A 16,933-nucleotide genomic window follows, 5' to 3' on the forward strand; every position below is an offset into this window, starting at 1 on the left:
TGATACTGTATGTCTGGGTGTTCTCCAACTTTGGAATACCAATTGAACTTTATCTTAAATTTATAGCAGATAAAAGATTTTTCCCACATTTAAATTTGGGTCTTGAGGAAGGGAGTTGAATTAGAATTGGAATCTTGGATTCTAATGAAAGTGACCACAATCATCATACACATGATACAAGCTTAAACACAGTTGCAATTCCTTCCAGAAAGACCTCTGAAATTAACTAACATCATACAATAGTCAAAACACTAATTTCTGGAAAAAAAAATTTAAAAAAAAAGGCAGTTGTGTTAAGCTTTCACTGATGTCTGTTGCCAGCATGCAGAATTGTTCCTTAAAATCTGCTAATCAAACTGCTGCCTAAGATGCATCTCTGTCTCACTTTTCCAACTAGCATGAGAAGACTGGCCTTTCATTCGCTTGCTCTTCTCTTTATCTTTAACGGTTGATCCCTTCTTCTTGGAGTCATCTAAAGGACATACAGGACAAATCATCCCCAGGGCACTAGAGTAGGTCAAGGGTATACCGCATTGCAAGCACATCCTGAAACAAGATTCATATCGCCGACTTAATTATTAAAAAAAAAATATATACCAACTCAACAAATGGATATAGAGAGTAACTAAAACTCATTCCTTTTCCCCCAAGCTAACAAATGATAGGAGTATTACTATGGTCAGATCAACATGATCATTCAAAGCAGTTCACGGTAAAAAAGATGTATAATGTATAAAGACACCAACTCTATTGACATTAGTAATTGAGCACATGGAAGGTTGGTAACATATAATGATACAAATTATGTAATTTTTCCTCCCAGATCAAATGATAACAAAATGCTGGCTGATGATGGAACTAACAAAAAGAATTGCCTCAAAAACCTTATTACAGAAATTAAATTATTTGTGCATATTTAACTGTGCTAGAGTAAGATAAGAATACCTTGGTTGAGAGCCATCATCAGTTTTAGTAGCAGGGGGTGTTTTCTGAGGCTGCGTTGAACCAGTAGAGGGAACATTACCCTCAATATCACTCCTTACTCGTTCACGAATGCCAACTATATGGGCCTTGGCCTCCACCACAGCACCTACAAGAACAATAACATCATATGATTTTAATTATCCACAAAAGAAATCACATGTCAGCAAAAATTGGCTGCAAAACAAAAGAGAAGTCCACTTGCACCTTGTCAACATGTCAAGTATGAATTTTTAGACTTCTACACATAGCACATATACTTGAGCTAATCGGATTGTAGATTTCTGTTCCCAGATTGTCCTACCATCTTTGTTGGCAAGCAACAGGCAGTCATAAACTTGGCCTCAATGTAAATGGTTTATATTCCACATCACCATACTATTAATGCTCTAGGATTCTACTTTGCAATGCTCATCAATCAATGCCATTTTGACAAATGATTCAGAAGCATTATACTCTTGAGACTGACAAGTAACATTTCAAGAAAACATGAAGTGCTATCCCTTGCCATATCAAAGCTGTACTACACATAATAGAATTAATTTTTTTTTTCTTTTTTTTTTTTTCACAGCAAGTGTTAAGAATGCTACCAGATGCATTACAACACAAATCCAAAAGGGTTTTCAGCTATTTACTTTGATTTCACTTTTCATGGATGTTCCAAATAATGCCTACAAATCTACAATATATCACTTTATACAAAGGGGGAAAACAAATGGAAAATAGCCCACCACCATAGACACTAGTACTCTCCTCTTGCTCTACTAGCCTCCTCAAAGCACCATGATGGACCGTCTGAACTCAATGCTCATGTCCCCACAACAAAAATTCTCCGGCCATCAGATTTATCTTATTTCCCTTCCCTTATAAAGTTAAGTTCAGATCATTGATAAAAGATTTTATCACTCATCTTAAATAAAGGGCATATATAGAGTGCATTACTGCTTCCGATCAACAAAACTCTATGTTCTCCATGAATCCCTACTTTTATCAAATTTCAACCTTTTATTTTTCTAAGAAAGCCCATACCAATACTTCTCCAATGCAACTAAAAAAAAAAAAAAAAAGCAACCTAGCTGTTCACAAGCTCAATGTAGCTAAACTCAACACAAAGTGGATTGAAGCTTAGTACGAGTTCATCATATCTCCTGACAAGCCAAGCTCAAGCTAAATCAAAATGAACATGTCTACCTGTATAGAGTACCTAATTGGGAAAATAAATAACGAAAATACCCACCACCTCCAAAACCCTGCCCACCTTATTGAAAACTCAAAAAAGGAACTTCAAAATGTGAGCCTTATACCACATCAATTTCAAATTGAAATTATAACCCAAAATTATCCAACTCAAACTCAAGCTTAACATGAAATCCAAAATATCATCCTGCTCCCACCAACCAAGAGATATTTTCCTCAAGGTCCCCAATCCCGCTTATTCCTACCGAATACCAATGTCTCTCCGAGATTTGGATTCTCAAAACAACCCAATCCATCTAATCAATTTGATCGTCTTTCAAGTATTCTAGGGCTTAAAATCATATTCTAGCTCTCTCTCCATAAATTTCTAAGTCAAGTCGAGATCTTTTAACCTTCCATTCAAGCTCCAATCTTTCCACCTTGAGAAACGCAATCTCTCATCAATTCAAACTCAAACATGAGTGTATACTTGAATAAACTACAGCTGGGTTAACACCGGGTATCTCTAAACCCAAAAGTGTGTGCTACCATCACTTCTAAAAGCTCCAACCTAGTTTCCCATATCTCATGCATATATAGGCTATAGCAAATAGCTCCTCCTTTTTCACAACAAAAACTAAACCATAGTTTTCCCAAAGACTTGTCTTCATTGGTTCAAAAACCGTACACCCTAATACTTAAGATTATTTAAAAAAAAAAAAATTGAACTTGAAATAATTGACAGATGATTTTTTCAATAGAATATGAATTCTGAATATAAGTACCATTATTCATTCGAATTTTAGGTCTAATTAATTGCCAAAACGATAAAATTGGTAATTTTCCAAAAATAAAGGAATATACCAGTAGGCAGATCTTTCTTGTCTCTGCTTTTCTTGCGACCTCGATGAACAACAACATCTCTTCTCGCACTCTGATCTTCTACGCAATTATTAAGAAACTGAGGTGGCCCTGAAATCTCCAAAAACCCAACAAAAAATAAGAAGTGGGTAATCAAATTTACAACTCAAAATCAAAATTGACAAAAAACCCAGCTCAAAAAATGCAGTAATTCAACGAAAATCGAAAGATTTTGAAGAAAGAGTGGCATTAATTACTTCGGAGAAAGCGTCGAGAGCAGAGGGAAGTGCTGAATCGTGAGAAGATTTAGGGGCGGCGACAGGGCGGTAAGAGGAGGGAACGCGTGAAACGGCGGCGTTTTTGTCGGAATCAGAGTCATCATCATCTTCGTCGGAGAAATTGTGGTAATGATGATTTGATTCTTGTTGTTCGTCTTCTTCTGCGGAGGAGTAGCTTTGGATCAGTGCCAAGCTCATTGCTGCGCCTTCTTTCTCTCGCTTGTGTTGTGACTTGTCAAGTTAGGGGGTATTACGGAGTAATTTGATGGTTATTTATTTCCTACAATTATATTTATCGCTAACCAATAAAGGGTTAATCCTAGAGGTTCGGAATTTGAATTATGCCAAATAATAACTATATAGCTTCGTGTTTTTTATTAGGATTAGGAGATTATAGTGGTAACTGGTAAGGACATTGATGTAGAAGAGTTTTGAACTCGAGTTTAGGATATCATCCCCTAATCCTTTAACAATTAAGGTAATTTACATCCATGAGTACTATGACTTCATGACAGCTTTCATAATTATACTTTTGATTAATGATAAAAAGGTTGAATTTACCCTTATTTTCCCTATCGTCCAACATCACCCCAACAATTCCCAACATCTTTCAACTGCCACCAACCTCATTATCCATCACCCAGTCATCCACACACACTACTACCATCATCAACTACGTAATAACGGACATCTATTATACCTCAAAAAAGAAACTCTAGTTGCAAAACTAGATACCTAATTTTTTGTACTACAACTAATCGTTTTACACAAATACTAACAGTAATAATATCTAATATACAAGCTATTCTCGACAATAGAAATAATTATCAACAAAATGTGAACAAAATTGAAAAAGTGCGGGATTTTATAGAATTTTCGATTTTAAATATTTCAATTCCACCAAGGTGAGATTAGACGAGGAGTTTCGCCTATTCTTCGAGCTTGTCCTCCTTGGCCTTCACTGTCCATGGTGATTTCTTCCTTCTTTGTTGTCGAGAGTTTTTTCTTTAAAAAATGGGGACAATTCTAAATAAATTTAAGCGTATAAAATGAGTCACAATAGACAATGATGTAGACGTGACTTGCTCGACTTTAACGAACTAATCTCAATAGCTAACATTCATCAATAATCGATTAATCGGTTAACTACATTTAAAGTGTGACCAAGTGAGAAACACAAGAAAATATTTGACCAAAAGGTTATAACAAGAAACAACTCAAACAAGTACAAGTGCACAACAAACAATGATTCAATGAATATGTAAATATTTCGTATTAATGAAAATAATAAGGAGATTAGGAAATAAACAAATGAAATAATCTTTGCATTTATTTTATACGTTTCCTAGATTCCGACCTACGCTTTCTTTCCCTCCCTTCACTCCCAAACACCCATCTTCCCCTTCTTCCCTCAATGCATAATAACAAAGTAATTTGCAGAGATTTTGGTGGGAAATATAATTTTTTTTAATTGGGTCTGTAAAAAATACAAAATTCTCCCAAATATCTGGAAAAAATTTAATATTGAAGAAAATTAAGGAGGGTAAATTCTAAAAATGCAGAATTTCATATCCCAGAAACTTCGAGATTTGGATGCATACCCTAAAATCAATGAAGATTTCTACAAGAGAACTTTCTCCGGCGGTGTCGTCACCGTTGTTTCCGCCATCATCATGTTCCTCCTCTTCTTGTTTGAGCTCAGTATGTCTCTTTTTATTGGTTTTGTAAGTTATTATAATTAATTTTTTAAGAAAGTTGATTTTTTTTTTTTGAGAAATTCTGTCAAAGTTTTTATTTTTGATTTGACAACATAATTGGTAACCAGTGGTTACAGAATTTTTTGTTGATGGGTAAAGGGTAGGTGAAAAAGGTGACAAATTTGACAAATTGATCATAATTAGTTGGGAATTTGGGATGTTAGAATTTGATTGAAAGATTTACAAGTAAATTAGTCTATTTGTATTTGCAAATTCCCTTGTTAATGTGTTATGTGTAGCCTTAATTACTGCTAATAGAGGGAAAGAGAAAAAGGAGGGAAGATATGTTGTTATTTAAGGCAGTCTAATATCTGTGTAACTAGGGCGCTAGTGCATTTGAGTACAAGAGAAAAAGTAGTTAATTAGAGGAGCATTTTGTGGGCTAATGGAGCAAAGTGAGTCATTATCGAGAATATCTTTAGCTTTAGATTGTTGTCGAAAATTCAAGTGGAATTTCCGATGTTAATGAATTTCGAATCAAGGGTTTGATGGGTAAATCGGTTCCGTATTTTCTGGGGTAGTGGCGTGTCCTTCTGGTTTGCATCACCTCGTTTGAGGCATTGAGTAATGATTTTGGATTTAGGGTTTTAATTGTAGCAATATTTGGACTCCCTTGGTTTGTGGTTATGGTATGGTCAATGCTGGTGTAGGAGCATCTTGTTTTAGAAGTATCTAAGCCGGAGAGCTGAAATACGAACCAGATGCGCTGTGCTGGATCAGTAATTGCGTATTGTGAAGTCTCAACCCTAGTCTCTTTTTGCCACACTGGTTTTGATAGAGTGTCTTGTTTTCTTTACGGTGTAGTGTACGCCCCATTTGGCTGTACCTAAAAAAGCTTCATTTTGGGTTGTGTTGCCTTTAGCTGAGCCAAAGTCTTTAATTGGCTTAGTTGGTATCCATTTAGTTGTTTACTTGTTTGAGAGATGAGACATCATGAACTGATCCACCTGCCCCTTCATTGAAATGGTGTATATTGGCAGAATGTAAGAAATAAGTTAATATTGTTGTTGTTCAGACCAAGGATAATTTCTTGATGCATTTTGGATTTTATCGGTGGTAGTTTTATGTAGTATGCTTATGAATTAGGAATGGTCAGAGAAATGTCCAGAGGTTATTTATCTTATAATAATAGTGTCCTAATATTGGTATCCAAATCATGATGATGGATACAATGATGATCATTATATTGTACTCGATATCATCAATATTTATATGATGCAACTTTGCTGAGATCTGCTTAGTGTATGCTAATAACAGTTGCCGTGGATATGTGATCATGTAATGTGAATGTGTGACTAATTGTCATTGATAAAAAATTTTGTGGTTTGTGATGCTTGTGTCTATCTATAGTATTCTAGATTTAAGTTTGAAGTTTGAACCTTGTTCTACCAAGGCATCAAATTTAATATTCATGTGATCTTTTGCATCACTGACCACTTGTATTGCACACTTCTCTATATTTCTGCAGAATCATATCTGCATACTGTTACAGAGACGACACTTGTAGTGGATACATCTAGAGGGGGAAAACTTCGTATTAATGTGAGTACATTCTTTTGCTTGGAATGCTCTCCCTTGCATTTAATGAATTTTATCTCATATTTTGCTTGTAACAACACATTTGACTTCTGCTTCCTTAATCCTACGTTTCAACAATATATTACTGTCTTTGCGGGAATCCTGCATATTAACTTCAATAAGTAATTGTGCAAGTCTGTTAGATCCTTTTTTTTGGGTCTTTTCTGTACTTTTTATTTTTATTGTATACACAGATTCTCATGGATATTTTGTATCTTCTGAATTCGTGAGTCAATTTTTGATGCTTGCTCTTTGCTTGTTAATTGCAGTTTGATATTACTTTTCCAGAAGTTCCTTGCACGGTTCTCAGTGTTGACGCTGAAGATATCAGTGGAGAGCGGCATTTTGACATAGTATGTAACTAAAGAGACATGCTTCCCCAGCCTTCGTCATTTATTGTTTTCTGATCATATATTTTGTTTGGCTTGCTTGCAGAGACATGACATTGTCAAAACAAGAGTTGATGCTCATGGGAACGTGGTTGATACTAGGCGAGATGGCATTGGAGCGCCGAAGGTTAGATAAGAGGCCTTTTTTTAAAAAAAATATTCCTTCAAAAGTAAAGAAATATTTTAGTGCATTTCACAGTAGCTTCATTAATGTCCCCCTGTCAGGACTCAGGTGTTATATTATGCACAATTCTACACAAAGATAGTTATTAAATCGTTAGCACCGCATAAAAACATCCCTCCTAGAGTAGCTGTCATCAACTTGTGGAACAGATTAGTATTTTGTATTTAAATTATTAAAGTTTGTAGTTGTGTTTATATATGCTAAATACAATTTAAAGGGGCCAACACCAACCTTGTCTCAGAAGGGATAGAGAGAATAGTCTTGATAAATTAAATCAAATACCTAATTTATAGTTAGGATAGATGGAATAGCATTATTCATTTATTTCATAGTGCTAGTTTTAATTGATACTCTTACTTTATATGTAGATTGCGAAGCCTTTACAGAAGCATGGTGGCAGACTTGAACACAATGAGACATACTGTGGTTCATGTTATGGAGCAGAAACGGTACTTTCCCTTGTCTATTAACTCTGGTGCACACAATATCATTCATATGGCAGAATATTGCATTGTGAACCTGCATGAATTTAAAATTAAAAAATTATAATCATGATCATGAATTAGTCTCCTTGTTAAGGGTGAACTGCTTGTTATTAGCTGTGTATCCCGAAGGAAACATTTTCCCTACCCCTGTCTATTATTGCTTATGTAATCTGTTTGACAGATAGATCAATAACATGAGTTAAGGAGGGTGCAAGGTCATCAAATTATTACCTGATATCCTGAATTTTGTTAGAATAGCCGTTGGTTCGCTATCTTTATGCGTATCTATATCTTTCTTTTTTTGTGCTTGATGTTTAGGTTCTGTTTGAAACTCATTTCAGCTTAGTTTCTACCCTACAACAAACAAGAATTTTCATGATTTTGTTCTGTGTAAATGTGTGTCTGAAATGCTGACTGCTTAACTAAGATAGGTAGAAATGATGTTCTGGGGATTTCTGCTTAAGCACAATGTATGTATTGGCATGGCAAGTATATCACTAAATTTTTTAGACCTATGGTCCTTTTATATAATGGGAAGATCAGGGAGAATTTATTGGGATGCACCTTCAAGAGTTCAAGTGCTCATGTAAAGTACTTTCTCTACAAGAGGTGACCTAAATCTGTAGGGGTGATCAATTTCATAATTTCCAAAAAGAAGGGAGGGGGAAGAGGAATTTGTTTTTTTTTACATGTTTACAAAGTGAATATCTTCACTTCTTTTTCGATCCATAATTTCCATTTCTTCTGCAGTCTGATGATCATTGTTGCAACTCTTGCGAAGAAGTTCGTGAGGCATACAGAAAAAAAGGCTGGGCGTTGACAAATATGGATTTGATTGATCAGGTAATTTTAGTTTCTATTTTTTGGAATAGTTAAAATTTCCTGTTTGAAATCAGATGGACCATATATTTCATTAAGATGTGAACTATAATCATGGATCTTGATGATCCTTGAAGCTAGGCAATTTAAACTTGTTCTGCCAGAGGTACTTTAAATAATTTTCCTTGGGTTTGTGCTGTTAAAGCTGTTTACAAACCTTACTTGTGGGACAAATTTCAGCTGTTACTGGTAGTAATATGATGCTGGGATGAAAAAACTGCTCTAAAGAATTTAGCAAGGAGTAAATCTCGTCAAATTTTTTACGATCAGTGATTTTTATTGCAGACAAATCTAGTGATGCTGGAATGTGTGTAATAGACCCATAGAGCTCTAGCAACTGTCTTAAACTCTTAATGCACTTACATTGCATATTGGTAACATTATTACTTATGCTTTTAAAATTTGTTCATTGTAAATGTTTGTGCTTCCCCCTGCCAATTACATAGCTAATATCAATCACCCAGAGTAGATGGTGCTGTTGGTCTAAGGGGTCCAGATTTTGGCTCGACATAAATTTTCAGTCTTGGAAATTTATTGCAAGGTGACCTGGTGTATTCAACACGTAACATGTTTCATAAAATGTCTGTTATTGTATTCCTAGTATTTATTCCAAACTCCTGCATCTGTTATTGTGTTCCTAGTATTTATTTCAAAGAATCCAAACTCCTGTTTCTCTTCATTGCCTGTTGATTGTGGCATTGTGCCTATCATGTCCAGATGTGTATATGTGGCTGGCTTTAACTCTGCTTAAAGATACTCCCTCCCCTTATTTCTTCTTCCTCTCATATGAGCAGTGTGAAAGGGAAGGATTCTTCCAAAAGATCGATGAGGAAAAAGGTGAAGGATGCAATATTAATGGATTTCTGGAAGTTAATAAAGTGGCAGGGACATTTCATTTTATTCCGGGAAAGAGTTTCCATATGTCAGAATTCCATCTTAGTGATTTATTTGCTGTCCAAACGGACAACTACAATGTGAGTTCTAACACTGTCAATACTCTTCTAATATTTCATGTATATATTGTATACTTATTCTCTTATGTTCTAAGACTTAGTGTAGTTATTTGTGATTCATGACAGATAAGCCATAAGATCAACAAGTTAGCTTTTGGAGACTATTTTCCTGGCGTTGTTAACCCTCTGGATGGGTAATTTTTCTTTATCTTTCATTAGTAACCTTTGAGCTGAATAAAAAATTGATTTGATGTTCCGTAAATATGACCTAAAGAGCAGTGGAAAGCCCATAATGATTTTGAGTTTTTGACCATGCTTATTTTATTTTATTTTTTTGGCTGTATCTTTGCCGAGTATTGTTTTATTCATTATCTATTACTCCCTAAACTTCATAACATATCAAACCTCTTTGAATTTTTCCTAGATGAATGTTCTAGCTAACAATTTTCTTTCTGGGTATCTAATGCACTATTCTCTGAAAGCTATTTTCATAGGTTCTTATCCACTTTTCTCAATCTGTTATAGGTCAACTAGGTAAACACTATGAATGGAGGGAATGACATCAATCAATTAAAGAATAGTCACTAAAAGTCTAAAAAATTGATTCGTAACCTCTATAGTTTTCCTGTCCTAGTTATTTTTTTTTTTTTAATTTATTTATTTATTTATTTATTTATTTTTTGCTGCTGAAGCTGAACTCATATTCTGATGTTTAAAAAGAAAGGACAAGGTGTGAAAGAATTTTCTTGTGATCTTCTGGACTTTCAGCATTTGTGTTAAAGGTGTTTAAAAAGTAAAATTGGTTGCTTCCTATCATAGACAGAATATAAGGGGGGTAACCCTGGATCATTATATCATGAATGATTTCTCGGATTCTTAGAGGTTACTTGGTAGGGATCTTTTTCAGATCAGCCTCATATGGCCAATCGTGATTGGCAGCCTGAGGGAAAAATTGTTATGCTGTCCATGGGTCCATGAGTGTAAATAAATCCATCTGTAACACTTGTTGATTTGACAAAATGCCAAACTCATGCTCGATGGCCTCTTTGGTACTTTGTTGGAGAGTCTTCAAATCATTGGAGGGTGTGGCTCATGATTCTCAACTACCTGTCTACCTCCCTACCCCCTGTGTCTATATTGGCAGCAAACTTAGTATAGCTGTGAAGTTTATAACTTGTAAATCATTGAGTGGAATTTTCAAGGAAAGCAGAGTAAATTTGAAACATGATCCCCTTTACTCCTTAGACTCTGTATAAAACATTCTTGTTATCTAAGGTTGAATCATTGTTTTTTTTATCAATGTCTATTGACTAAAATTGATTGTATTGCTTTTAGGGTACAATGGTTACAAGAGACCACAAGTGGATCTTACCAGTATTTTCTTAAGGTTTGCTCCATAATTGCGAGTCTGTCTGTTTTCTCTTGTTTTCAAATTTAAATATCCTTACTTTTTTACCCCAAACATATACAAAAAGCACGTACAATATGTGGGGGTGATATAGTCTTAAGATCATCCTTGCTTTTGCTTGATGATTTGGAGAATAATCATTAAATTCTCTACTTCAGGTTGTCCCAACAATATACACCGATGCAAGACGACGTACTATCCTGTCCAATCAGGTACTCTGTCCACATAATTATTTGCCTTTTGCTGTGACAATGTTTTGCTTATCTCATCTCAGTAATGGTTTGCACAGTTTTCTGTGACAGAGCACTTTAAGAATTCAGAACCAGGACGCTTTCAGACTATCCCTGGGGTTTTCTTTTATTATGATCTTTCTCCAGTCAAGGTTGGTTATGTTTTCTATCATGGAATCTTTGGTTCTATATGAATATATACGCTTTACTATATTTTTTTAACAGCTTATTTCAATTTCTCGTCTTCTGCTTTTTTTTTTTTTTTTTCACCTCCCTTTTGCCCTATGTATGTAATATATTAACTTTACTGACCTTACAATATTATTCTTTCTTGCTACAAATAAGAACACAAGCACTATGAAATTGGTGGTTGATTTCATTTTTAATGTTTCAGGTAAATTTCACGGAGAAGCACATGTCCTTTTTACACTTCTTGACTAATGTCTGTGCAATAGTTGGAGGTACAATTCTTCTTCCTCTATCTCTTTAACTGCTCTAATCTGTTCCCCCTTTACTTTGAAGCTGCTAATCTACCTTTTTCGGATGTACATATTTTATGGACTCCTGGAGTCCTAGCTTAATTTTTTGTTCTATTTTCATTTCTTTTTTATAAAAAACCTCTGAGGAAGTTGAAAAGAAGGATTGTGAGGGAAAAAGGCGGTGGGAATGGACAAACTATTCCTAGGCAAAATTAATTATTACCCTGTACAGCTTGGATTTTGAGCTGTTAGGAGATGATTCTGGGATCTGTGGTGTTTGCCAGATATGTGTTTTGCACCTGCATTGCCTATTAGTTGATTTTGCTGTATTCCCCTCGCAACAACCCAATTCATTATTGCCTCTGCTATATGTTATTGACCACTAACCATCTGAAACCAATGACCTTGACATATCTGAGATTTCTCATCTTAGCTATGTTTCTGCTGTGGTATTACTTGCTGAACTTGTTAAGACATCAATAGTACTGAAATCTTTGCTCCTTTTCAGGTACTTTCACAGTTGCAGGGATAGTAGATTCTTTTGTTTATCATGGTCGTAAGGCTATGAAAAAGAAACTATAGAAGAAATTAGGTTGAGCTATTGCTAGAGCAGAAAGTTTTCCAGCTCCCAGTTGATTATGTACTCTTATATCCTCGATTTTCCTGGGTGAAATACAGTGTGAAATTATTGGAGAGGATTGTCCTAGAGTGTGACTCAGTGCCCGGTGGCTTATGGCATGGTGGTCAATTTTGGCCGATGGGCTTGCTTGATTGTTGAACAGTTATTGTTATGCTATTGAGCAATTAGTCATTCATTTTTGTTGAATTGTGTACTCCGTAATTGTTGGTGTACATGTCCACACCACAGCTTCCTATCAACACAATTGTGTCTCCTATACGAACAGCTGAAATTTAGTGGCAAGAGTATTTATGTGTAGATTATTTAGACACTTTGATGTTAGACATTGCTATACGAACAGCTCAGATTTTAATCCATACCAGTTCGGTCAAGTTCATTGGACGAAGCAATATGTTATACTTCTTCGTATAAGTTTCCTTTGTTCACCATCAGGGTTAACTGTATAAGAATGCAATGTAGGTAAAATTTTCTTACAATGTTACATTTGGTTCACTTAGTGGCAAGGATTATTGAGCTTACTTTGTTGTAACAACTAACAACCTAAAATGCAAGGCCACGGTATCCTTCTTCCTAGTCGTCAAGTAAAATCAAAATTCAATTGTAACCAGTTGTGGAAGGAAAAAAAAAAAAACACTTCTATATTTGAATAAAACTCTAGAGGTTATATTCTTTCATTGTACAACGACTCATTCTGAGATGCACCAATCCTTATAATATAATTCACAACAGTAGAAAAAAAATTGAACTACGATGTGCATAAATTTCTAATTAGACACGCCCTGTATAATTGAAACTAAATCTTTGACATGGTGTGATATGGCAAATTGAAAGATAATGTGAGCTTTCCTCTCAATTTACTGCAATATCTCATAGCTTTAACATGGTGGCCTGGAAAACTGCATGCTGCATCTCTTCCTTGGTCAACCATGAGCGCAAATAACTGTTTATTATATCCTTCTCAGAATTACTGGTAGAAATCCTTTTTATTCCAAACCTGGTGATATGCTTTAGGTTCAGCTCAGACCGATCTTCAATATATTGCTCCAAAATACTTCTTATGGCATCACACCAAATTGGTCTAGCAATCTTCAGAAAGTCATTGGCAGCCAACACAGGAAGGGTAACACTTCCAAGAGAAGATTCCATACGTCCGCCTCTTCCATGATAATCTGAGCCTCCAAGCTTTAGGAGGCCATAAGCATCAGCAAGATCACTGTATACTGTTGCAGTAAAGAAAAGACATCAGCTTGAATCCTAGGTAAGTACTACGTAAAGTTTAAGATTGATTCTTTCTTTTCATGGTACTGTGATTTGTTGGTAATAACCATTTCACTGTATTGGAATATCAAGTTATTGGGCAAGAGAAAGAACTGACTTAGGATTTAATGCTTTGAATGTTGGCAATTAAAACATTAGTGGCGGAGTAGCATCTTTTACATGATTTTCAAAAACGTACTAATTAAATAAAACAGGGAAATTTATCTAAATTTTTTCAAATAAGGACAGGTAATTAAATAAGACTCTTAGCACAAACAGAAATGTACACAGAACAAATGTACATATTCAGCTGTAATTCCTGTAAATTTTACCTCTAAATCTCCCCTGCACATTATTAAAAACTGGTGAACCCAATTTCTAAATACACGGTTAACTATGAAAAGCAACAGTAGTACATGAACTGCTTGAAGATCACCTACCTGCAAGTCTACCATCACTTCTATAAACTTCTATTCCATGCAGACCAGCCTGTTTTAAACTGCGGACCACCGGAACAGGATTTTTTAATGCCCATGGATGTGCCAAAACAGCTATTCCCCCAGTTTTACAAATCATTTGCACAGCTTCTTCAGCAGCAGGCTCACTTCCCCTGCACCCAGGACAGGCAGACACTAAGTTTTGTACATCAGGCAAAAAAATCATGATTAAGGAACAGTCACCATTGAGCTCAGCTATTATTACTTAGAATAAGCAGGTCCACCATCATAAAGATATCTGTCAAATGCTTGCTTGAGATCCTCAACATGGCCAGCTTCCAACAAAGCACGAGCTACATGCAGTCTTCCAGGAGCAACTCCACTGCCTGCAATTCTAATGACATGTTCCCACTTTACGGGCTTTTTGAGTTTATTCAATTTTGAGAGCATATTCTTTGCACGAACATAACGTCCATCCCTTATGTTGGTCAAAAATTGATCAAACTCTTCAAATCTTGCTGGTCCACAGCTGCTATAATATGCAAGGACGTGAACTGGTTCTTCTGATTCAGAATTATCTCTGTTCATCAATTCAATTTTCCATTGTCAATGTTGCTATATCATGGGGTTATCTACTAAACAGATATTTTTAAATGCATTCTTCTTCTTATTAGCAATATATTACGTAAGTAGCAGTAACTCCAGTAATAGTATACTACACTACACGCATAAAGGATGACACCAAAATCAATGCTTAACCAAAAAAAATGATAAAATTTTATCCAACTAGCATTATCATTAGCTAAAAAAAATAAAATACTCGTACTTGCCTTGTAGAGAAAACGGTACTGATCTCAACACCAGGAATAATCTTGATGCCAAATCTACCAGCAGCTTCCAGGGCCTCAGGGATACCAGACATTGTATCATGATCAGTCAGAGCAAGAACTTTCACCTGTTCTGAAGACATTACAGAAATATAAATCACAAATCTTATCAAAGCTTAAAATTTAAGACTTTTATAATTATGCTGAACCACTGAATTTCAAGGAGGAGGCACCTAGCTTACTTGTATAGACAGAAAGGGAAACATAAAGAATTTAGAATCAGAATGCAAAAAATGAATCAATGCTGATGACTTGATCAACATTCAACAGAAAAACAACATCTTAGAGTTCTAGACTTCTATTATAACGTTATTGATGACTCACAGGTATTGAAGATATTTTGTGAATCAATCTAACCACATCTTTTAGAAATGGCTACATAAAAGGTTCACCAAGCCAGAGCCATAACGATGCAATAGAATATAACTACTTGCCAAAAAATAAATAAATAGCTCAGAATCCCATATTCCATCCCGGCAAGAAAACAAAACCAGTGATTCTTCCAAAATAACTCTAAACTTTATGGAAGTCAAGCTTCCTACTTCATAGAAAACTAACACTCATGACTTCACGAGTAATTGCTATTGCTCACGACTATGGAATGTGCGACTTATATTGATTATAAAAAAATAAGAAAAATTAAAAAAATCAAAAACATTAGAGAGAATAGGCACTTTAAGAAAGCATCATTTCACATCCTTAATTTTCCAAAATTCAACAAGTGTTTTTGTAAGAACTAACCAGGTGCAGGTAAGATAAACTTCTACAATTATGTACACCACCTGAATTGAGTGAGTAAACTATCCCATTTTAGACACAAAACTACGTGAAACTAAATAGCTACATTCCTCGGCTAGAGCAAAACAGTCACAAAAGAAACATCAAAAAGACGAAAAGATCAAACTTCACGAGCTGATAATAAGGCTTCAGTGACAGGAGAGAAGCATATCTGCATTTTTGGATATGTATCTTTTAATATTGCCCCGACATCTACTAAATTTAGGAATTTCTACCAATTATTAGGGACCTAGGAATTAAGGAAAATATATATTCAATCAAACGGTTAGATATCTAATAGTTAGTCAAGTTGTCAAAGTACTCTTCCTGTTTCATTATCATCATATGATATGATTGATATCCCTCTTTTTATCTCTTGGGTTCAACAGTTAAGTTAAATGCCTAATATCAACCAAATGCAATAAATATTAAATACTATGCTCCAAATTTCCAAAACACAACAAAATTCTAATGTCATCATCAAACAAACCCATCAAGAAAACTAATTCAATCAGTTCAAAATCAACATTAAACTATTGTAAAGAACAAAATTAAAAAACCCAACAATAAAATGAAGTAAATTTCTTGAAAAAACTAAAATAAGCAACAAAAATTGGGGAAGAAAACTGACCCCATTTTGATGAGCTTTCTCAACAAGAGCAGAAGGGGATAAATACCCATCACTACAAATCGAATGAGAATGCAAATCAAACACAACTTTCTCACAAACTTGAGCTCTTCGCATCATTTCTGGTAGAAATTCATCCTCATTTTCTCTTTCTTCATCATCAACAGCTTTATTAGACTGTTGCGCTAATAACACCCATTCATTAACAGATTTTAAAGCTAAGGTTTGTTCAGCAGTCATTCTTCTCTTAGCACCCCCTCTTTTCTTCTTCTTCTTGTTAACTTCTCCCATAATTCGAAGTGGGTGTTTCTGGGGTTTCTGGGATTTCTGGGTTTGGGTTTGGTTGTTACATAAGCGGCCTTAAAAGGTCAAAATAGGTTTTATCTGATTTTGGTTTAATTGAGCAGATAAGGAAAGTGGGAGTTCTTAGGGTAGACGAAAATAGAATTTGTGATTCGTAAATAGGAGTGTAGTTTGGAATCGGTTTGATAAGTTCGGTCGGAGAAGGTCTGGCGCATAGTTCCTATATGCAAACATTGCATATAGGATGGCAATGTAGTAATAAAGTTGAAGTTGTAGTTGGAGTATAAAGTACCATTTGATAGGTAAATAGTACCATTAAAAGTTATAGTGGTATAAATATTATGCTAATAGTACAAATAAGTATGT

The 16,933-nt window shown here is 35.1% G+C and overlaps 3 protein-coding genes across 3 annotated transcripts; 1 reads left to right on the plus strand and 2 right to left on the minus strand.

The window, feature by feature from the left end:
• Positions 1-87: 87 nt before the first annotated feature.
• Positions 88-3,530, minus strand: LOC145621213 (uncharacterized). The gene is made up of 4 exons (XM_081675954.1): positions 3,276-3,530; positions 3,022-3,136; positions 946-1,090; positions 88-546 (listed from the first exon to the last, which is right to left on the minus strand). Exons 1-4 carry the CDS (start codon positions 3,492-3,494, stop codon positions 348-350), a joined length of 678 nt encoding a protein of 225 aa, XP_081532080.1. The 5' UTR covers positions 3,495-3,530; the 3' UTR covers positions 88-347.
• Positions 3,531-4,639: 1,109 nt separating this feature from the next.
• On the plus strand, positions 4,640-12,634 carry LOC145619562 (uncharacterized). The gene is made up of 13 exons (XM_081674279.1): positions 4,640-4,997; positions 6,522-6,595; positions 6,901-6,984; positions 7,067-7,147; positions 7,573-7,653; positions 8,440-8,532; positions 9,363-9,542; positions 9,648-9,715; positions 10,857-10,908; positions 11,088-11,141; positions 11,219-11,311; positions 11,554-11,620; positions 12,147-12,634. Exons 1-13 carry the CDS (start codon positions 4,853-4,855, stop codon positions 12,218-12,220), a joined length of 1,146 nt encoding a protein of 381 aa, XP_081530405.1. The 5' UTR covers positions 4,640-4,852; the 3' UTR covers positions 12,221-12,634.
• A 261-nt stretch (positions 12,635-12,895) lies between these two features.
• LOC145619392 (uncharacterized) lies at positions 12,896-16,709 on the minus strand. Its single transcript, XM_081674075.1, has 5 exons — positions 16,268-16,709; positions 14,803-14,927; positions 14,238-14,552; positions 13,976-14,145; positions 12,896-13,498 (listed from the first exon to the last, which is right to left on the minus strand). Exons 1-5 carry the CDS (start codon positions 16,553-16,555, stop codon positions 13,146-13,148), a joined length of 1,251 nt encoding a protein of 416 aa, XP_081530201.1. The 5' UTR covers positions 16,556-16,709; the 3' UTR covers positions 12,896-13,145.
• Between the last annotated feature and the right edge of the window lie 224 nt (positions 16,710-16,933).

This window comes from Chenopodium album, chromosome 27 (genome assembly GCF_948465745.1).
Source record: "Chenopodium album chromosome 27, dcCheAlbu1.1, whole genome shotgun sequence".
Lineage (NCBI taxonomy): Eukaryota > Viridiplantae > Streptophyta > Magnoliopsida > Caryophyllales > Amaranthaceae > Chenopodium > Chenopodium album.